This window comes from Rhipicephalus microplus, chromosome 2 (assembly GCF_043290135.1).
Source record: "Rhipicephalus microplus isolate Deutch F79 chromosome 2, USDA_Rmic, whole genome shotgun sequence".
In the NCBI taxonomy this organism is placed as follows: domain Eukaryota; kingdom Metazoa; phylum Arthropoda; class Arachnida; order Ixodida; family Ixodidae; genus Rhipicephalus; species Rhipicephalus microplus.
Genome location: NC_134701.1, coordinates 63,838,306 through 63,861,107, shown reverse-complemented (window position 1 = coordinate 63,861,107; position 22,802 = coordinate 63,838,306). Strand labels below are relative to the sequence as shown.

Here is a 22,802-nt window from a genome sequence, read left to right as displayed (position 1 = left end):
GTGTGCTCTATAACGTAGTCTTACGACTGCAAGCTACCCACGCACGCTTCCGGAAGCCAGATCCGTTTATTCCCTCTTGGAACTGGCAAGATTAGTATCTTCTTCGCAGCACAAAAATGTGATGGCCTCAGAATATCGTTATTAATATGTTAGCTCGGCGGTTTATAGACCAAAGCAGAACTCAAGACCTCAATCATGGTTTCAAATTGTCAAATTTTCTTGCTCATGCATACCATTTATTAATTTTAGTTGTTAAGATGTGGGCAATACTTGCCAGGTCAGGAGTCTCAAGCATGCGGCCTGTAGATACTTTGCTTGCGGCCCACGACTTCATATAAAAATAAAATGTTTGTGAGCCTGCTCAATCACACTTGCGTTATTTACTCACCAATTGAAATAGTAATGGTTAGTTAAGGTGATCTAAGGGGACAGAGAAGGGACTCGAGCAATTTTTTTCGTAAGTCTGAGGCAGCAGTCTTGGTAACGATGCGTATAAGCATAACCGCGGAACAAAAAATCGACATTTCGCACTCGGCAGTCATAGGTAGGTTTCTCTGAACATAATTATCGATATGATTCCCTACTCCTGACGCCAAAGGAAATCTTCCTCAGAATTGTAAGGTCCAGGAAACATCAAAAGTGCAAAAAGCTGTGCTAGTTGGTTGTATCCTCAAAATAAAAAAAAGTGCGAGAAACCACATGGCACACAAAAAGGGAGCGAACATATAAACTACTCGCAAAACTACTTTATTGTGAATTGCATTTCGTGTATCTTGTGGATTTCGCCCTGTTTTTAGCCTTGGAGAATGCGTTTTTTTTTCAAATGGCAGCGTTAGCTGACACGTACGCATCCCCCCCTCCCTCTCGCTGTTTTTCTCCAAACTGGACCCTAATGTGTTAATTTTGTCACGGCAGCCGGCTAACTGAGGTGAGTTTGAGGCCGATAGTCTAGGCGCACGTCTGCCGAGGTGGTGTGCTTGTTACGGTACTCAGCTGCTGGCCCGAAAGCCGCGATTTGGTCACACCCGCGGCGGCCGCATTTCGGTGAGTGAAATGCTTCAGTGCAGTGCAATGGGCAATGCCTTTGTGTATTGAAGAACACGAAATCGTCCAAGTTTCTGGAGCCCTAAACTGCGGCGTTCCTCATAATCATACGGTTAATCTGGGACGCGAATTCTCAGGCAGTATTGCTGTCTTTCTGCGGTAAAGCAGTATACAGAACTTAATATTCAGCAGCACGTCAAGGTGCTCCAGAGAGTCTGTAAGAAAAAATGCCCTGTCCATTATCTCATATCGCTCAGTATAAGCACCCTTGCTCAGAGCTACGCATGATATTCAGGTGTGGTTATCTTTTCAACTTGTCTATTCTATAGTGCCGTTATGTGTACATATATCGATAGTTCATGAAATGCAAGGTGTATAACCAAAACGATAATTTATTTCATGATCAGCACCACCTTAAAGTTATGCCCATCATTACTTAAAACGACAAAACTCTCTGATCAACTAGTGCGCAAAGAAAACTGCTACTTGATATGTCGTTACCTTTTGGTATGGTCCACAATGGTCAAAGTTGAAGTGAAAAAATTTGGCTGGTATTTTCCGGCCGTGTAGTCTATCTACGACGGTACGTTCAACAAAGAATATTTATTTAGAGTTATATGTGAAGCCTGTTATGCAGCTATTTGTAAATATGCAGCCTTAATTTTTTACGCTGCTTGTATTAACCGAAAAAGCACTGAATTCGCACTATGAATGATATATTGTTCTCGACGAAGCTTACCGACTGTAGTCTCTTGCTTTCTAAACTAGCATCTAAGGACTTGTGCCGTACTCTTGAATTCTTAGTATGTCTTAGCAAACCAGGCAGGAGTAAAAAAAGTGTTTTTATGTGGGTGAATCGAAGCTCTTGTTCGTTAGCAAGAGCTTCGATCTACAATGTTCATTAACACACATGCCATGCGCCTAATACATCTATGCTGCTGTCAGTGAAAGCGCTTAACTCTATTGCGCCTTGCTTACCCGACGTTTTTCGGGACTCCTCGCTAAATCATGTGGCAGGTTCGACAAAACAACCGCTTTGTTGCCTTGAAATTTAATGTAAACTGAAAGCATGTCTTAGTGGTAGCCTGCTGCCGAAACACCTTCACAGGTGAGATATAAGCATACTGCAGGTGGAATTAAACGGCGTTATGGACCGCACTGATGACGACAGTCCTGTAGTCATAAGTTTTTTGCGGGAGAACAGGGGGTTTGTTCAAACCTGGATGATTTTAGAAAGCATGTTCTCTCATTCTTCATTGTTGGTGAAACAACCCCTCCAATCTCGAAAATTCGGGTGGTGGGTGGCAGGCTAGGCCCAACCCCCTCGGCTACGGATCACGACGGTGAACGCTCAAAGTAATGTCTCTTTCCTGCTCCTTCTGCCACAGCCAGATAGCTGACTCATTGAAAGAAGTGTTGCCACGGCTCATGATTCATCAATAAATCTACTGATTCTTAGAATTTTTCGCTGAATGAATAATAAGGAGTTCGAATCTACTTAATTTCAATATTTTATACATAAACTATGATTCAAAAGCTGTAACTTTTTCAGCGTCGAGTTTGATTTGGCACGGAGCCATGTGGTGACGAACAAAAAAAAAAGGGAAAGCCGTAAGCTCGCTCAAATGACACAGCAAAATGACTGCTCGGAACACAAGAGCGAGGGTAATTTTCACATGAATAGTTTGTACATGTTGTTTGGACCTCCGGACGACTTTCCGCCCTTGGGAGGAATTCACGAGGCCGCGCCTGCCATGTATCCACGCCTGTTGGAAACAACTTGCGTGAACCTGTCCGAGCACATGAAACGCCCCCTAGAATATCACGAATGCGCAGCCGCAACGACAACGTCATCAAGTTTGGAAACGATATTACCAAGCATCCAGCCGTATCTCTTCTGTAGGTGCGGAGGCACGGTGGAGGAAACAACGAAAAGCTTACGCATCCGTCTTTTCACTCTGCATGTTGGTTGCTTTTCCAAATTACCCTCTGGTAGCTTCCGATCAGATGATCCTTTCCTTGTCGTGCTTCCGTGCCCTGAAGCATATCGTGAGTGTGCATTGCATCTTCGGCGCCTCCTGCTCCTGGGAGGTGACATCGAAACAAATCCTGGTCCTATGACTAAAACTTAGGAAGAGAAGCTTAATTCAGTTTTTGATAGCGTGCAACGTATTGAAGCTAACAATGTGAGCCTTCTCGAATCCTTGAATCAGGTTTTGCTCCTACATGCCACCTTAAAAAAATATTTCGAATCTCTGACGCAAAGAGTAGGTGAGTTCGAGCACAAACTTCAGTCAATGTCGACGCAGCACTCTTCCACGAATGCGGAAAACATTTCCACGATGCAAGTAACAATCGATGAATTACAGTCAAAGGTGACAGGGAGCAATTCCGGGCTTGGCCCCACGCATTAGAAAGAGCTTCCGAGAATTCAAGACTAAATAGATGACTTGGAAAGCCGCTCCCGCCGGTCTAACTTACTTTTTTACTGAGTCGCCGATACTGACGGTTCCGATACTTTCAGAGGCCTCGTGGGAGGCCTCTGAGAGAATCGTAAAAGAGCTTTGTTCAAGCCATTTTGGCATATCTGTTTCGTCTATTTTGAGACCTCACCGCCTGGGATGGGTTTCAGCAGATAAAAAGCGCCCAATCATTGCAAAAATTTTCTAACAAGAAAGAAGTCGAATCAATTTTGAGCAAGGGCTTCAAACTGAAAAACACAACACTAAGCGTAGCACATGACTATTCTGAGGCCGTGCACGACAAAAGGCGCAAACTACTGCCATTTTTAAAGAGCTTATAAAAGGATGGTGACCGTATTCGTCGCGCTTTCAATAAGTTGTTCGTTAACGATGACGTTGACACAGAATCGAACAGTGCTAAACAACTGTCAAGTCGCAACAACACTTGGCGCATCTCAAATGTTCATCCCCCTGTCTTCTCGTATCGCCAACCAGTACCTTTATATCAGCAATCTGAAGCAAACAAATCATCAACTAGTTCCCTTGATTACGTACAAGGCTTTCATTTTCCTAACGACCAAGCCAGAAGTACCCTCAGTAAGCGGAACGAAAAAAGTTCATCGCAAACCTTAGGAGTTAAGGCTTCGACAAATAAGGCATCACATGAAATAACTTTCACAAATGTGAATGCGCGCAGCATCATGAACAAATTAGATGCCTTAGAATTGTTGCTTATCGGCCTCACACCCGACTTCTTGGCCGTTACTGAAACATGGCTAATAAGAGATATCGAAGATGCTGAGCTAGCACCCCCAAACTACGCGATCATATGCAATGATAGACAAACACGAGGCGGTGGCGTAGCTTTCTTTATAAGTAAAAGAATTCTCTTCACATTACTTCCAGACGTAGAAGGCGTAGAGGCTGTATTTTGCAAGCCTAAATTCACAACCCACGTTATCGTTCTCGGGTGTGCATACCACGCCCCTTCATCAAACCTTGAGTGTATGGATGCCCTGTGCACGTATATGCGGCGTCACGCATCTAATGCCAGAGTTATTCTAGTGGGGGACTGTAATCTGCCTCACTTCAACTGGCAAATAATGCAGTACCACGGCGCCCGCTCAAAAATATTTTACGATTTAATTCTTTCTTTAAACCTTTTACAAATAGTGATGCATCCTACGCGTGTACAGGGACACAACTTGAGTGTGCTGGACTTAATTTTTCTCACTGATAACTTTCCGGTACATGAAGCAAAGATAGAACTATTAGACGGCATTTCGGAGCATAAAATAACCTATTGTAGGATACCTATAAAGGACAGTAAAACGCCTGCATACGCAGAAGAAACATTTCCAGACTTTTGTAATGCCAATGACGTAGCAATACATGACTTACTGTTCAACGAATTTCCATCATTTCAAGAATTAGCCTCTGACTCCACTGTGACTATGGAAATGTTGTGGCATCAATTCAAAAAAATTGTTCTTTATTGCTTACAAAACCACGTTCCATCGAAGAAAGTCAAGACCAGAAAGATGAATCCGTGGGTCACGCGTGTCGTTATACATGCTAAAAGAAAGGTGAAGCGTTTGAGGAAAAATCTAAAAGAGAAACGGAATATTTATAGCCGACAAAATCTGAGGGCAGGTATAACTGACATGAAAAATAAAATGAAGGCTGCCAAGTCTACTTATTTTGAAAAAACTCTACCTCGGTTGATAAAAAGTTCCCGAACAAAATTTTGGCAATACATGAATCCTAATGTCCGTAAAATGAACCACGAAACGCCTGAAGAAAATGCCTATTGCGCAAACGTATTAAATAGCTATTTCCAATCAATTTTTACAGTTGATGACGAAAAACGGCCTCACGTAGAAATTAGAGACGAAAAATTTATTAAGCGATTATTCGTGTCAGAAGAGGGAGTTTTCAACTCACTATTGAAGCTGGATGGCAAAAAAAAAAAGTTCCGGGCCAGACAACATACCTAACGCGTTTTTAAAAAGATATGCCGAGTGGATAACCAAGTACCTGTGCCTGCTTTTGAACCGATCATTGTCGTTGCGTACCCTACCAAAGGATTGGAAAATAGCAAAACTCATTCCTATACATAAGTCCGGAAATAAAAACGAACCTTCGAATTATCGATCCATCTCATTAACATGTACGGTTGGTAAACGGCTCGAACACATAATCTTAAAGCACATAACGAAAAACCTTGAAGAACACAAGATACTGTCCCCTTTTCAACACGACTGCCGCCAGGGCATGTTTACTAAAACACAACTCATTGAAATGGTCCATGACGCCTCATTAAGCATCGATCGCCAAAAACAAATTGGTCTTAATCGGCTAGATTTTTCAAAAGCATTTGATCGGGTGCCGCACAGCAAACTCATCTTGAAACTCAAACCTTTTCTAGGCAAAGGCCAAATTCTTGACTGGATTACTAACTTCCAAACAGACAGGTCGCAGTTCGTGGAATTAAACCATGTCCAATCTTCAATCGTACCGGTGACCTCTAGCGTACCGCAAAGCAGGGATTTGGCCCCGGTATTATTCTTACTTTTCGTGAACGATCTTCCTCATCTGTTATTGTTGGATGCAGACTATTTGCCGATGACTGCCTCCTGTACAAAGAAATCTACTCACATGATTACCGTATCGCCCTAAATACACCGCTAGACGCAGTTTCAGCCTGGTGCAGTGATTGGCAAATGAACATCAACGAAAAAAAAGTCCGCGCTCTTATCCATAACTAGAAAAAAGCATCCATCCAATTTCAATTACATCATCAATTCAGCTACGCTTTCTAAAGTCACGAAACATAAGCATCTAGCGGTCGTTCTGTCACATGACCTACGGTGGGACGCTCATATTCATTACATGACATCATCTGCGCTGAAAAGACTGTTATTTATAAAAAAGGTGATTACAGCAAGCACCACCACACACAAATTTACTGGCCTACACTACACTTATACGAGCCATTTTGGAGTACGCAAACACTGCCTGGTTTCCGTACACAAAAACAAAACTAACTAGCAAGCTCGAAGGTGTTCGACGAAAAGCGCTTAGGGTCATCTTTAGCAAATATAACCGAACAGATTCTCATACGAAGTTGCTTAAGAAGGCTGGACGACTAACCATGAAAAACCGGGCGATATTGGCACGCTTAAAGCTGAGGTACCAACTGTTACATGGTCACCTAAACATAGACAAGTCCCGCAACATAAAGCTATCCGCAGCTAGAACTACCCGCCACAAATACTCTCATACCCTTGTCCCTTACAGATTTCACACAGATGCCTTGAAATTCTCGTTCTTCCCGCTTGCGATCAGAGAATGGAATAACCTGTACCCCTCCATTACCAGTAGCACATCTTTAGCCACTTTCTCAAAACTAGTGGAAAGCGACTTGATAGCCTCGCAAACATAATATGGTGCTATGTGATCTTTCTTGTTATTTAAGTAAAGTGCCAATATGATTGTACTTTGACGAATGTGCTTATATGTCTTTTTTGTTGTTGTTGCTTTCTAAATTTTTTCTTCTTACTTTTTTCCTTTCTATTGGCTGCACTTAATCACTGCCTTGGATTGTCCACCCGTTATAATCCCTCTGGGATTGACAGTATGTATAAATATATAATATAAACAATAGCAGCAAAAACACTTCTTCCTTTTAACATGTGTCTCTGGCTTTCCTTTTTGTGGTTTCTCTCTTTCGCTCTTTACGCCTTACAGTTGAGTATGGGGCGTGATTATCCCGCAGTGCACAACCGTTGGAACGTGCACGTGTGAATAAGCACAAAACAAGCTTCGAGCGCTCCACGAGCCTCTTAGCCAGCGTTTGTGAGTGTCAAGTATTCTGGCAAGAGAGCCATTCGCAGATGTTCGGAACCAAATTTACGTTTCACACGAATTTTGTTGCACATGAGTGAGCAAATGAAGTTGGCAAACGAGCAGCCTTCGATCACTGCTAAACTATGGCTTTGCTGTACAATTGGTTCTGGCACAGCAGAACAAAATACTTTTTCCATGCAACACTGACCTACGTCTTCTCTAAGCCATTTTCTCTTCTTCTAAGTATACGAAATCAACAGAACTTGCTCACAGGTGTGATAAAATACGCACTGTTTTTTTTTTTTTGAAAAATCACCATGGCTCTGAGGTACCCTCTCTGTATTGTGGAAAGAGGAATGCACGTAGATGGAGAAAGCAATTCTAGGCACGGATGTTATCAAGGACAAAACATTGCAACACAAAGGGAAGATTGACTACGTGGTGAAGCGAAATAGCGCGGAAAGACATTAGACGAAGATAAGGTGAAAATTCTTCTCATTCAACGTCCCGAAACCAGGACATGCCTATCAGAGACACCGTACGGGAGGACTCCAGAAATTTTGACCAACTAGGATTCTATAACGTGCAACAAATCTTAAGCACCAGCGTGTAAGACGCTCCTGCGCATGGTGCAGATCCAGAGAGCGCTGAAAGCGGATAAAAATGCAAAGAACCACATCGTCTCCACTCAACTTCATTGCGTACTTCCAAAAAGAGGATCTCTTAAGGCCTCCCATTGCTCTTCAAACTCTTCGCATGAACTGATCCCGACTCGAAAAATCTTGTGGCCATCCCAACTTGCAAATGACACTTCGAAACTCTCAATGCGTCCGTCTTCTTCAGAAGAATGCTGATCGTGTCGGCTTCGAATTTTGAAGCACTAAAGCTTCAATGTGCGGAGTGCCATCAGAAACCTTTGTGGTATAATAAGATTCTGGAATACAGCTAGTTTGACATCGTTAGGACCCCAGTACTCTCAGATTTATTATATTTACTGCTTTATGAAAGCTAGAGTACTTTAGGATGGACTACTAATGCGAGCGCAGAATTTCTGATACAAAAACTGAGCTCAAAGACAAAAATTTAAAACCTATTGGTTTCTACTGATATTTCATGAAGAAGTCCGCCTCGTATTTTTGCTTATCGTTTTAAAACAGTCTGAGAGCCAGGGTAATTTCATTGTGTGTTAGACCCTCAAAAGTCTTCATTATTCGGTTTTACTTCTCTACCTTGATTGCATCGTCATCTCTTGAAACCCGAGTCACAAGAACTTATACCAGTTGCAACATTTGTCATCACAAATTGAAGACTTACCCCCAGGAATTGGCCACATTTGTATATGCTAAATATATTTACTTACATTAAAGCCTTAGCAATGTCAGTGGCCATTGAATCATATATCAGAGGGTAGTGCAGCACACTGTAGCTGGAATGATGCTCCAAGTCCGCCTTGTTTTTCATAAGCTGGGAAATCATCTGCGAAGGGGAAAAAGTTGGCAGATACCACGTAAAGGGTGGAATCGATTGTATGCAAAGCACGAATGAGAAATGTTGATATGCCCTTTCAAAATCAGAGAACGTTACGAGGTGGAGGTAAATGATGCCGTACATGACTTCCGTGTCATGATTATCATGTTTTGATGTGTCGTTTACCTTCGTTATCTATTGACATCACGTGACACCAAGTTTAGTACATGTGGGGCAAGAGAAACATTCACGAGTTCACTATGAGTGTGGTATGTTGTCATGTTCTTACATGACACATGTCATGTTCTTACAGGATTATCATGTTTGCACCAGTCATATATTTCGTCGTCCATTGACAACACGGAACACCAAAATTGGTATATGCGGAGCTAGCAAAACTGCCACGAGCGCATAATGAAGAAGAAGAAGAAGAAGAAGAAGAAGAAGAAGAAGAAGAAGAAGAAGAAGAAGAAGAAGAAGAAGAAGAAGAAGAAGAAGAAGAAGAAGAAGAAGAAGAAGAAGAAGAAGAAGGAGAAGAAGAATTGATTAATTGATTCGTGGGGTTTAACGTCCCAAAACCATCATTTGATTATGAGAGACGCCGTAGTGGAGGGCTCCGGAAATTTTGACCACCTGGGGTTCTTTAACGTGCACCCAAATCTGAGTACACGGGCGTACAACATTTCCGCGTCCATCGGAGATGCAGCCGCCGCAGCCAGGAATCGAACCCGCGACCTGCGGGTCAGCAGCCGAGTACCTTAGCCACTAGACCACCGCAGTGGGGCGAAGAAGAAGAAGAAGAAGAAGAAGAAGAAGAAGAAGAAGAAGAAGAAGAAGAAGAAGAAGAAGAAGAAGAAGAAGAAGAAGAAGAAGAAGAAGAAGAAGAAGAAGAAGAAGAAGAAGAAGAAGAAGAAGAAGAAGAAGAAGAAGGTGTTTATTGAGAAGCAGGAGGAGAGGTTGTCCTTGAAAGCGGGTTTCTGGCCTGCTACTTCACACGGGGGTAAGGGGAAAAGGGAAAGAAAAAGGAGAGTATTATGAGGGGTGATTGTCGTATAGCACAATGAGTCACTGCACACAATGTCTCGTTCGGTGTAGTACCCGCACAAAAGTCTCTACATTATCAGATTCTCTAAAGACGGGAATGTAAACCTGTCTTGCTTAGAAATGCGAGCAGGCCCTTTACACTGCGTTGAGCGTGATCTACACGTTCCCGAGCACCCAAAAGTTTCTCCTCCGAAAAGCGTCGGCTGTCTAGGTCATCTGTGAGACACTTTCAACTGCGTCTTTGTCTTTCAACTGCGTATAAAGGGCACACACACAGGATGTGATTAATAGTTTCTGGCGTGTTACACAAGTTGCAGTTAGGACTTTGCTCTTGTCCTATCATGCACAAGTATCGTCGCGTGTATGCAACACCCAGCCACAGTCTACGTAGTATCATTTTTTTGGTCTCTCCTTTAGCGGAACGGAAGGCAAAAAAAAAAAAACGACAAGAGTCAAGCCTGTAAATGCGCTTGTGGCGATAATCCGGATCATTCCACAGTTTTGAACAGATGTCTTCATACCTTTAGACAGGAAGGCGTTGATGTCGTGTCGGTAAAAGTGAATTTATATCACTTCGCCACTAGTGTGTGCCATTTTCGCTTCTGCATCAACTTGTTCATTCCTAGCTATGTCAAAATGACTGAGAATCCAGTGCAACGCAATGGTGTGTCCGCATTGAAATGTCTCATTCAACATATTCATTATGTCATACACCAGAGGACTGTATGCAGTGTCTTGTTTCATGTAGTTTCTAATTAGCTGAAGAGCCAGCTTGGAGTCGCAAAATAATGTCAATTTTGCTGGACACTGCTATATAATGAAGGGCCCAATATACTCCAAAGCAGCGTTGACGCGTGCGCACGCTGGGCACAGCGACGTTACGTCGGCGACACGCGAGCACTCTGCAGTCAAACGCCAAGCGTGACCAGCGTCCGTCGGCGTGGCCCGACGGCAACCGGTGCGAAAAGCGACTTGCTGCATTTCACGCCCATGCGTTACCCAGACAACACTGCGTCTCCCTCTTTTCGTGACGGAGGTACGCTGGACGCGCTAAAACGCGCACGCGTCTAAGCAATGCAGCGTTTCCCGCACCTACGAGTATACGGCAGGCCCGGCGCCTGGCGTGGCAACGCCGGCGTGGCGCAACGAAATGAACGCCGGCGAGCACGCGCACTGCGTCACGTCAAAATATATTGGCGTCTTGACTGTGGTATGTAATACTGTTCTCACATGACACGCATCTCATGATTGTCATGTTACTGATTAACATGTTAAACACGAAGGTATGTCACTGGTGCAAACATTAAAATGTTTGCACCAATGACATACCTTCGTCATCCATTTGCGTCACGTAATACCAAATTTGGCATATGGGAAGCTCGCTAAACGGCTGCGAGCGCATCTTCAGTGTGGCACGTGGTCATGTTTTTACATCACACGCATGTCGTGATTATCATGTTTGGATATGTCACTTACCTATGTCATCCGTTCGCGTCGCGTAATATCAAGTTTGGTAGATGTGAAGCTAGCGAAAGGGCCACGAGCGCATCATCAGCGTAGCGTGCAGTCATGTTGTTACATGACATGCATCTCGCGTTTATCGTGTTCGCACCATTATCCTACTTTTGTCATCCATTCATCATCATCATCATCATCATCATCATCATCATCATCATCATCATCAGCCTGAATACATCCACTGCAGGACAAAGGCCTCTCCCATGTTCCGCCGGTTAACCCGGTCCTGAGCTTGCTGCTACCAATATATACCCGCAAACTTCTTAATCTCATCTGCCCACCTAACCTGTTTCCCCCTAACCCGCTTCCCTTCTCTGGGAATCCAGTTTGTTCCCCTAATGAACAGCGGTTTTCCTGTCTACGCACTACATGCCCGGTCTATGTCCATTTCTTCTTCTCTATTTCAACTATGATATCCGTTTGTCCCCTAACCCACTCTGCTCTCCTCTTGTCTCTTAAGGTTAAACCTACCATTTTTCTTGCCATTGCTCGCTGCGTCGTCCTCAATTTAAGCTGAACCCTCTTTGTAAGTCTCCAGGTTTCTGCTCCATAGCTAAGTGCCGGCAAGATACAGCTGTTATATACCTTCCTCTTGAGGGATAGTGGCAATGTACCTGTCATATTTTGAGAGTGCTTGCCAAATATGCTCCACCCCATTCTTATTCTTCTAGTTACTTCAATCTCGTGGTTCGGCTCCGCGGTTATTACCTGCCCTAAATAGACATAGTCTTTTACAACTTGAAGTGCACAATTACCTATCTCAAAGCGCTGCTCTTTTCCGAGCTTGTTGTACGTTACTTTCGTTTTCTGCAGATTAATTTTAAGACCCACCTTTCTGCTCTCCTTGTCTAACTCCGTAATTATGTGTTGCATTTTGTCCCCTGAGTTACTCAGCAATGCAATATCATCGGCGAAGCGCAGGTTACTAAGGTACTCTTCATTAACTCTTATCTCTAACTGTTGCCATTCTAGGTTTTTGAAAACCTCCTGTAATCATGCGGTAAATAGCATTGGGTAGATCGTGTCCCCCTGCTTTACACCTCCCTCATGCATACGTCAAATAACTCACGGCCCTCAGTCCCCAGCAGCTGCAAAGCAACTGACCACGGCGGCGGTCAGATGTGTAACGCAGCAGAGGGTGCTAAGAATATCTGGATCCGGACAGGCCACCATTGTCATCCATTCACATACCGTAATACCAAGTGTGGTATAAGTGAAGCTAGCGAAACGGCCGCCAGCGCATCATGAGCGTGGCATGTAGTCTTGTTGTTACATGACACGCATGTCATGATTTTCTTGTTAGGGTCTGTCGCTCCTGTTCGCAATGCAGTCATGTCATACCATACCAGTTTTGCAACATTCCATGTGAATGAAACCACCGCAAGAGCAGCAGAACCACGAAATATGAATGATGACATTCATGACATACATTTGATGATTTTCATCTTATTACTAGTCAAATATGTTCTCCAGACAGTCATGTTATGCCATATCAAGACTGGTATCGATACCATTATCGAAATGGCCAGGAGAGCTGAAAGTCATAGGTGGCTAGATAGATAGATAGATAGATAGATAGATAGATAGATAGATAGATAGATAGATAGATAGATAGATAGATAGATAGATAGATTGATTGATTGATTGATTTGTGGGGTTTAACGCCCCAAAACTACCATTTGATTATGAGAGACGCCGTAGTGGAGGACTCCGGAAATTTTGACCACCTGGGGTTCTTTAACGTGCACCCAAATCTGAGTACACGGGCCTACAACATTTCCGCCTCCATCGGAAATGCAGCCGCCGCAGCAGGGAATCGAACCCGCGACCTGCGGGTCAGCAGCCGAGTGCCTTAGCCACTAGACCACCGCGGCGGGGCACATAGATAGATAGATAAATAGATAGATAGATAGATAGATAGAAAAATTGGTAGATAGATAGATAGATACACTCAAAGTCTGGGAAGTTCGCTGAAAAATGCTTCGCATTTAAAAGTAACGATTATTACTACGTCAAACCACATTAAAGAAGGCATGCAACAATTTTTGAAGTAATCAATAAATAGACTCATTCGAAAAGCTTGTTGTCTCGCTTGTGAAACGCCGAACAAAAATTCGCAGTTTCATCGCAAGGATGAAGCAATGAATTGGATAACAAGACATAAGGATTTGAAGCGAACAACGACAGGCAGATAAAATTGGAGTGCGTTTTTCAAGCATGAAGGGAGCACACACTGAACTGCATGTACCAACAGCGTTCGAATCACCACACTGGAGGTGCTGTTTAAACACAAAAACCACACATATATGTGCCTCGGTATACACAGCACGAACGTCAACAAGTGGCACCGTTGTTACTTCACTGTGTTTTAACAGCAAGTTTTTTTTGCTAATGGCTAATGGGGCCTCTGTAGTAATATAGGTGACCTTTGCGTGCTCTGTAACGTAAACGCAAACTTCTGGTGAAGCTGACGGCGTACAAATTGCCCCCGCAAAGGTATGAGCGCGCGTGCAAGCGGAACAGTGACAACGCCCCGCAGGGCAAAGTGCGCGTTATAAGTCAACGCAACGCAACTATTGGGGTGCAGTGGGCGCATTTCACGCCATTTCCGTAGTTCACAAACAAAATACACCACAGAGATTGGCATATCACTAAAGGTAACTGGTGTGAACAAACAGTTCGGCGTCAGTGTGCCGAAGGACGTGCGCTGCTCTGCGTTGATATTACACATACTTGAGCTAGCTGGTGCTTTGTAATCAATATATTTGCACAGCGCAAGACAACGAGTACATACGGCGTAACTGTGGAAGAAAAGAACATGGTCAAAAAGAGCACTGACTTTAACTAATTTTTTTTTTACACATCAAACGAGATTTCGAGTGTCTGGTTGTGACGCAATAGGTAGCGCGGCTGTGCTGTGGTAAGCGTCTTGCTGTCATCTGTATATATTTAAAGCGTATTCACTAGTAAAACTTGAAGTCAGCGCTCTTTCCTCTCAATGTGCTTCCTTATGTTGTTACGCAGCAACTACTCGTTATCTATGGCAGTGCAAACATAACATGTCGGCAGCTGTGCCCCCAGACGAAGCGAGAGGTTGCCCGTTCCATTGCACTCGTTAAACAGCACTTTCCAGCGTTCTTTGCTTCGCTAGTGATATATATATATATATATATATATATATATATATATATATATATATATATATATATATATATATATATATATATATATATATTCATATATTTACAACGGCAAGCGGATGATGGTGATTATGACCCTGTAGGGATGAGAAAGATGTAAGTAAGAAACGCCATATATATATATATATATATATATATATATATATATATATATATATATATATATATATAATCTTTGAAGAACGCGTTCGACGCTCTGACCACTGAGCTATCATGGCGGCTTTACCCCCAGCCACTTTATTGCGTTTATATGTCATATTAAACGAGGAAGTGTCAGTCAGCGCCATCTGGTGCCATAGAGACGAGTGTCGAACAAACCTTTATGAGCCTGTGTGGCATCACGTAGCACGTGAACTTATTACGAGTGTGCAGCTGACCATTAGTCCCTCGTATCCAACCTAATGGCACCAAGTCTGCCAGTACGAGACCCTCGTTAATGAATCAGGGAAAAAAGTGTATACCTAAGGGCTCGTTTTTTACGTGTTTCTGAGACAATATTATCAACATCTAACAGACAATAATGCCAAGGAATGTATAGGGGATGTTATTAGAAGCAATATAATGCAAATAAGAAGAAACAAAAATGGGTGAAAAAGTAAGTTGCCGTGAGCAGAAATTGAACACACACACACACACACACACACACACACACACATATATATATATATATATATATATATATATATATATATATATATATATATATATATATATATATATATATATATATATATATATATATATATATATATATATATATATATATATATATATATATATATTTAGTGGGCGTTTGTTATTCGGGCAAAATCGGCGGCCTGAACGAAGCTCCAGGGGGTAGAGCGGTCTGCGGGAGGTCACAGGACCGAAAATCTACCTTCACCACGTATGAAGTCTTGGTAGTCTTGGTTGCGACAGCGTTTATTTGAGGAAAGACCTCGCAAAATGATTGGGCAGAGTCAGACCACAGACGACGACGATGATGATCGCACAGAGTGGCTATGAGGAAGAGGCAAGCGGATGATGGTGATTATGATCATGTAGGGATGAGAACGATGTGAGTAAGAAACGCCAATATATATATATATATATATATATATATATATATATATATATATATATATATATATATATATATATATATATATATATATATATATATATATATATATATATGTTACAAGTGCATAACACTTAGTCGCATTTCAGCTGTATGATTAGGGCGTGCTCCTTACACATGAATCCCCTTCGCAGAATATGTTCTTCCCTTAGTAGATCTGTTTTGAATGCTTGCCCAAAAACCAAGTTGGCTGACAGTTCAATTCGCGCGCACAGAAAGATATGCTCCCATGCCATTCCACTCACTCTAAGCTTATTAGGAAAGGAATCGCCACCAACTCTCTTGAGCTTGCCTTCATTAAATCGTGCCCTCACACTGTGCAGATTTGTTGATATAACCAATCGGCAAGGCTTTATTCAGCTGGCTTTCCGAGCTCGATCATAGTGGCTGTCTCATGAACTATCCTTCATAAGGTGAAGAAAACTGAAAAGAAAAGTCTATTTTCGTTCAAAAAGAAGGCAAACTTGCAGTGGTCCCGTATGTTGATTAGCTTTACCACAACCTCAAGAAGGTTGCCAGTAAGATGGATGGATCGATGGATGGACGTACGAATGGATGGACGCATGGACAGACGGATGGACAGATGGATGGGCAGACGCAAAAGCAGACCGGCGGATGGACGCATGTAAGCACGGGTAGATTGATGAGTACTACACCTCAGTCATCATTATTCACTCAGTGGTTATGCTGTGACACCGTTTTTATTGGCATGCAATGCAAGTGGCTACTACGATGACTGCGACAAGAGACATACTGCACACGGCGTAAGGAGCTTAGCCTCTAAAAGCTCGGTTACCATATAAATATATATAGAAGCACACCAGCACGTTTGTCAAATGGGCGACCAGTGTCATATACGAAATAATGCTGTGGTGTAGAAAGACGTACGTTGGTCGAACTTGGTACTGTTTCAACGACCGAGAGTTGGAGCCTGACTTATTGATTTGATATGTGAGGTTCAACGCCCAAAAACCACCATATTATTATGAGAGACGCCGTAGTGTAGGGCTTCGAAAATTTTGACCACCTGGGGTCGAAACGTGCACCCAAATCTGAGCACACGAGCCTACAACATTTGCGCCTTCATGAGAAATACAGCCGCTGCAGCCGACATTCGGTCCCACGACCTGCGGGTCAGCAGCCGAGTACCGTAGCCCCTAGACTACCACGGCGGGGCGAGCGTGACATACTAAAAACATTAAGGACATGTGCACCTACCTGCCCATTGGGTTGCGTGTAGATGTGAGCCAGAGCTTCGTGAGACTAAAAATTTCCGGAGCCCTCCACTACGGCGTCTCTCATAATCATATAGTGGTTTTGGGACGTTAAACCCCACATACCAACCAACCAACCGTGAGACTAAGGTAAAAGGATCGAGCAATGACACATTATATAGCACCAGAAGAAGAGATGCACGTGTTGGATGTATTTTACGCTTTCAAAATTAGATGCAGTTGTTAGATGAGCGAGTGTGAACAATGCTTGCCGTTAATGATGTACTCAAGCGCAGGCAGTTGTGATCTGGTGGCTCGTTGTTTCAAATAAACAATCGAACTTTAGCAGTGACCTTTCTGCTCACTCCTATGCTTTTCTCGAATATTTCAAGTTAGCGCTATTATGTACAACTCTCAGTTTTAAGTAAGGGATATGACTTAGGGCGCGGTGTTCGTGCAGCATGCCTCTGTTAGATTCTCATTCAAACAGAATATTTTTGTTTATTTGATTTGCATCTTAATTTGTTTTTCCACTCGAAGAAAACACTTTTTCTCGCAAAACTAATGACACCGATGACGTCATCATTGGTACTTTTCTGAAACGTGGTTCTCAAAACTATCGCGTTAAAATGCAATGAGTGCGTGCATATGCCGGTAATTTCTCAGATACTGTCATTCCTACAGACATACTCTTGCTTCAGGGTATGAAACACTAGAATGTACTTTACTTTCCTTGAATGCTTTGAGAGCTCAGTGTGACACCTCCGGCAGCTTGGTGTGACAAATCCGTGAATGCACCTTCATGTAGGTTGCTCGACCATTTTACGCGAATGACGTATGCCCGAGTGAAACACAAACCTGCAGGCCTTTTGCCGATTGCGTGACGTACTGGAAAGTATCGAAGCCTGTAAGTATCGGCGGCGTGTTCACTTGTCCGTAGTGGTACACGCGGTGGGACCACATCTCATCCAAGGACGTCTTTGTCGCTCGTTCCGCGACGAGAGAACTTATTAGAGTCTCGTTTCTGCAAAATCTTCAAACATGGCACATAGTCGGCAAATGACTGAGGCAAAGCTGCTCGTTCTGGTCGTTTTAGGCTCATTTAAATATGTGATCGAAACATTGAATCACTGTTCATATCAGGCAGCCTAAAAATATTACAATAATTCAAGTTTTAAACAAAATGCTGCCATGAAAATGAAATTATTAGTACCAACAAAGAGAGAGAGAATGAACCGAAGCACGTCAGTATCTTACAAGTCAGCCAGTTAGCTTTAGATTATTCGACCATGCCTTTCTCTAAATCACAGCTTAAAGAGACAATAAAAAGTAACAAAGACTTCGTTCCGATGTATAAGCTGCACAGTGAGACCTGTAACGCAAGATATTGACCATCATGATTTCATTATTTGCGAAGAAAGTCAAGGTCATAGTTTAACTTTTAAATTTCATACTAAAATCTTTTTGCGCGACGTAGAAATTTCAAACTGTATTTGTTATATTTTTGTGACATCAGCCTATTAAACTTATCCTAAACTTTGTAATACAGGTCTGGCACTCCAAAGAAAAACAGCGTACTTCATTTTCATCAAGTAGAGGCTATGTAGGGCCCAGTACGTGCCTCAAAAATTTACTATGTCATGGTGTTTGGGGCGGGATTCTGATTGTGGCATCTCTACTCGCATTTTTTTGCGTGTTTACTGACTTTCATTGTGACATGTCACGGTAACAGTAGTGCTTTAAGGATTTCAAAACTGTACTTTAATTATGCGCAAAAATCATTTCGCTCTTAATGTCCCCTTAAGCTCGATGCATTATTTTATATGTTGTGCCTGTAATTGAGAGGTATTATTTGCTCTCCTTAACGTTTACCATTCAAAAATTGATAGTATTCTAATGCGCTTCCTCAGAATTGCGCAGGGAACGATAAGATGTCGTAATCGCATGTTTATGTGCTAATCGGGGGCAGCGCAGTTATCTAGCTATGGATACAGTTATGAATAGTTATGCGGTGATGTGCTGTTGCGTGCCAATTGGTTGCAGTGCAGTCGCCAGAGCACCCATTGTCTGTTGTGGTATACCGAGAGGTCATGGGTGCGACTATCAGGTCATTTAAATTAACCAAACTTCATATTTTGACTTTTCTTTGTCATCTATTCATGTGTGTTTTACAGACATGCCATGCGGGACGCGAACCATCAACAGTGCAGGTTTGGTGACCTGCAGCACATAACTAACTTTTTTGTTATTAAAATTACATTTCTCTTCAAGTAAAGTTCGGCACATGTTTCTTGAATGTGTCGAAACATTACGAGGAAGCATATCTTGAGTAGAGAATTTTGCCTCAGCGCAGCGGAATGCGTTAAAAAAAAGTGCGCCGAAAGGGTGCACAGAGAGGCAGTTTTCCACACAGTCTTTCTTGTGATCATTACACCGTCCGGTGAAGTAGCGCACTTTTTTTAGACGAAGAGTAGGAATAAGAAGGACATGGCACTTACTCGTAGGTGTAAAAAAGTGCACTACTTAACCTTATGGTATTTTAATCAGTCACCAACTAGCCCTGCTCTCTACCTTATTGAACTTTATCATTTGTGAACATGTATTTTACTGTATCTTTTTATACTTTGGATTATGCCGAACACACTAGGTTAATAGAGAGTTCTAGAGAAGAATTTTTTATGTACCGTAGATGTTTTACCACTCGCATTTTTACGGGTCATTAGATTAGTATTCTTCATGCACAGTGCTGGCAGCAACACCTCATGATGCAGAACTTAAGCAAGTACTCACTGGTGAGAATTCGGAAACACACATGCTTCACTTGAATGCGGATACAAACCAGAATCAGTTATTATTACCTGGCAACATTTTCCCTACTTTTTTAACGAGAAAACTGACCTCACTAAAGATATTTGCAGATGTTGTGGAGCTGGGAAAAACTCAACATGGTATCGCAACAAGTACTGTCATTACCGTCAACAGTTATGGCAAACCTAAAAACTTTAAAATATCTATACGAAATAGCCAAGCACCAATCTCCGCTAGTAAAACGTAACTGTGGGCGCATTTTGTTGCCGTGGTGTTCCTACGTACGTGAATACACGTGCGCCTCACCAGTTAACGTACACACTGGCGAAAAACGAAACGATTAGAAAACTCTCATGTTGCGTATTCTGGCAAATAGATTCTGTGCTACTGAGTGAATATACCCCAATGGTACACTGACCTATGATCGATTCCGAAGCCATACTCTGTTTTGCTGTGGTGACTCGCAGCGTCCATGAAATGCGCGAAGTCACTCTTGTAAGGGGGAGCCAGCGTGCTGCCTTCGGGGATGAAGAGCGAGTTGAACATGATGATGGCACACACACCGTCGTCGGGATAGACGTATGGCCTAATGGACAGACTGGCACGCAGGGTGCACAGCAACACGCCGGCCAGCACCAGTTTTCCTGATGAGGGATGACAAACAGAAACGTGGAGTAGGTAATTAGGTGAAAGATGCTTCTTCTTTTGAGATAACGCTATAAACTGATGAGCCTAATTTGGGTGTGCAGGTAAGTTAGGTCCACCCGACTAGAACAGAAGGCATATGATTTATTTATTTATTTATAAATACTTTATTTCTTTATTTATTTGCAGTGCCTACAGATTACGCATGAGGCGTAAATGTAGCGAGAAAGAATGAACTTCAAAATACATATACATAAACGGAATGCATTGCAGAAAAATGTATGCAGAAACAAGCCATTAACGCTGAAGTTACCAAAAAAGAAGTAAATCTATATAATTGTTATATAGGTACAGAAACAAAACTGAAACTGCGCGGTCACCGTATATTAGGACGACAAAGAGCACGCACAAATGGCGAGAAAGCGCGTGCCAGCATTCGAGGAAGAGCAGCGATCGAGGCAGTTCTCGGCTGGACGTTTGATCCGTAGAGCTCGTGGACGTCCTCGGCATTTCTGTTCTGTTCCTGGAATTCGGCTGTGTGAAGTTGGTTCGCTGCTCATCCGGCTGCCATCCCTGACAGCTGGACAACTGACGGACGAGGCCTGCAGTCCGACTGAGGGACTGGCCCAGAGTTCTGGCAAGGTGCCGTGGTTTCCGCCACCGTCCGGATTGACGGCGAGTTCCTATCTGCTCTAGGCCACTGCTTCGGCTGCCGTTCCAGGTGGCTGGTACGACTCTGGTGTGCTGCCGGGACAAAGTGGTGTGGCTTCTGAGCTAGCACTACCATGATGCTCAGGTGCAGAAGACGGTCGTGTGAAGGTGTAGGCCAACTCTTGTTGAGGACATCAGCGCCTCCAGGAGCACCCTCCAGAGTGATCATTGACCAACAAGTCACAAGCTAAAGATGGCGGGAGACTGTTTATTTGCACATGTAAAATAGGACTGCACAGGACAGCCTAACTTTTGCTAAGCGTTATTATCATTTCCATATTGTACTGTGAATACGTTTTTGGTCGGGTGTGCACGCTCTCGGATTGAAGTATTTCCTTGGTTGATGGTTCTGGGCCCTACGAAAACCCCATATTTGATCATAATCTGGCGAGCCTGCCAAAATACCGCTGCTAAAAGCCTTGAAAGAAAACATCGTACCTTGACTGCACCCTCAGAGTAGTAGGTCAGATTATGCATACCGATAAGTTAGGCGCTGTTGGCATACAGCTAGGTCTCTCAACGTAGAGCTGAAAATGTGTGCTGAGAGCGAGCAGGCAAGGCTAAGGCAGGAACGTGCTGCAGAAAGAGAAGCAAGCAAAGAAGCAGATCGAATAGCTCAGGAAATTCTCGAGCTGAAGCTAAAGCTTTAAGAAGGCGCAATTACTGGTGCAGCGAAAAATTCTGAGCCTATGCCTCTTTGAATTATGCCGCTTTAGCTCTACCCGCAAAAACTGGGGTCGTTGTTTGATGAGTGACGCGATCACCTGCATGCATACTTGCAATGATTCGAGAGTGTGGCAACAGGGCAGGAATGGCCAAAAAGTAAATGAGCCCTTGAAGTTAGCATGTACTTGACGGGTGAAGCATTAACAGTGATCAGCCGCATGACTTCCGCTGATTAGATAGAGCATGACAAAGAGAAAAAGGAATTGCTGCAAAAGTGCTGGTTCACCGTGCAATGCTATCGTGAGAAATTCTGAGAAGTACGAGCGGAAGACGAAGAAACGCGAAGGCAGTTGGCTGCAATGCTAGCAGGGTACTTTGACCACTGGACAGAAATGACCAATGTCCCGAAAACCTTTGGGATTTTCGAGATCACATTATCGCTGAGCAATTTCTTCAGTGTTTCAATATGAAGCTGACTGTTTTAATAAAAAATCGGAATGCAAGTCACTTCAGGAACTCACTGAAGTTACTGACGGATTCCTCGAACCGCAGAACTCCTGTGTAATCTTGTGAAATTACCAGGCCTAGACAAAGGGGCTAGCATGAATATGTCAGAAGCTCCAAAGAAACAAAACCGCATGGGCGATCAAGCTCATGAATGTCGCCGCCCGGCAAAAGAAGTCACCAAGTGTAACGTGTGTGCTAAAAGGGGACACAAGAGTGAGGATTGTTGGAGTGCAAACGAGCAGGGTGCAGAGACTTCTGCATGTAATCAAAAGGATCGAGCAACCCAGCGTTGCCAACATCAGACCAGCAATCGACGTGGGGTGGCGTGTGGAAAGCATGTTTTCCTGCTAAAGTACATGCCAGTCGTCAAAGGACAAGTCTTCAGCCAGACAGTGAAGGTGCTCAGAGACAGCGGTCACAGTATTGTAATTATACAATAAGACTTAACTTCAGACCACTGTCAAGCAGTGGTCTGAAGCCAAGTGGCCACACTTCTAAGGAACACAAAGTCCCATTGTACTCGCTGATGGGTCCGGTAAAAATATAC

The 22,802-nt window shown here is 43.1% G+C and overlaps 1 protein-coding gene across 1 annotated transcript in view; it reads right to left on the bottom strand.

Annotated features, from left to right (window-relative positions):
* LOC142789514 (uncharacterized) overlaps positions 1 to 22,802 on the bottom strand; it is an 84,440-nt gene that overhangs the window by 33,624 nt on the left and 28,014 nt on the right. The window contains exons 2-4 of the mRNA XM_075884996.1: positions 20,145 to 20,370; positions 17,777 to 17,951; positions 8,716 to 8,831 (exon numbers count right to left, since the gene is read on the bottom strand). Of these exons, the coding sequence (XP_075741111.1) occupies positions 8,716 to 8,831; positions 17,777 to 17,951; positions 20,145 to 20,370 (517 nt within the window). The remainder of the gene's footprint in view (positions 1 to 8,715; positions 8,832 to 17,776; positions 17,952 to 20,144; positions 20,371 to 22,802) is intronic.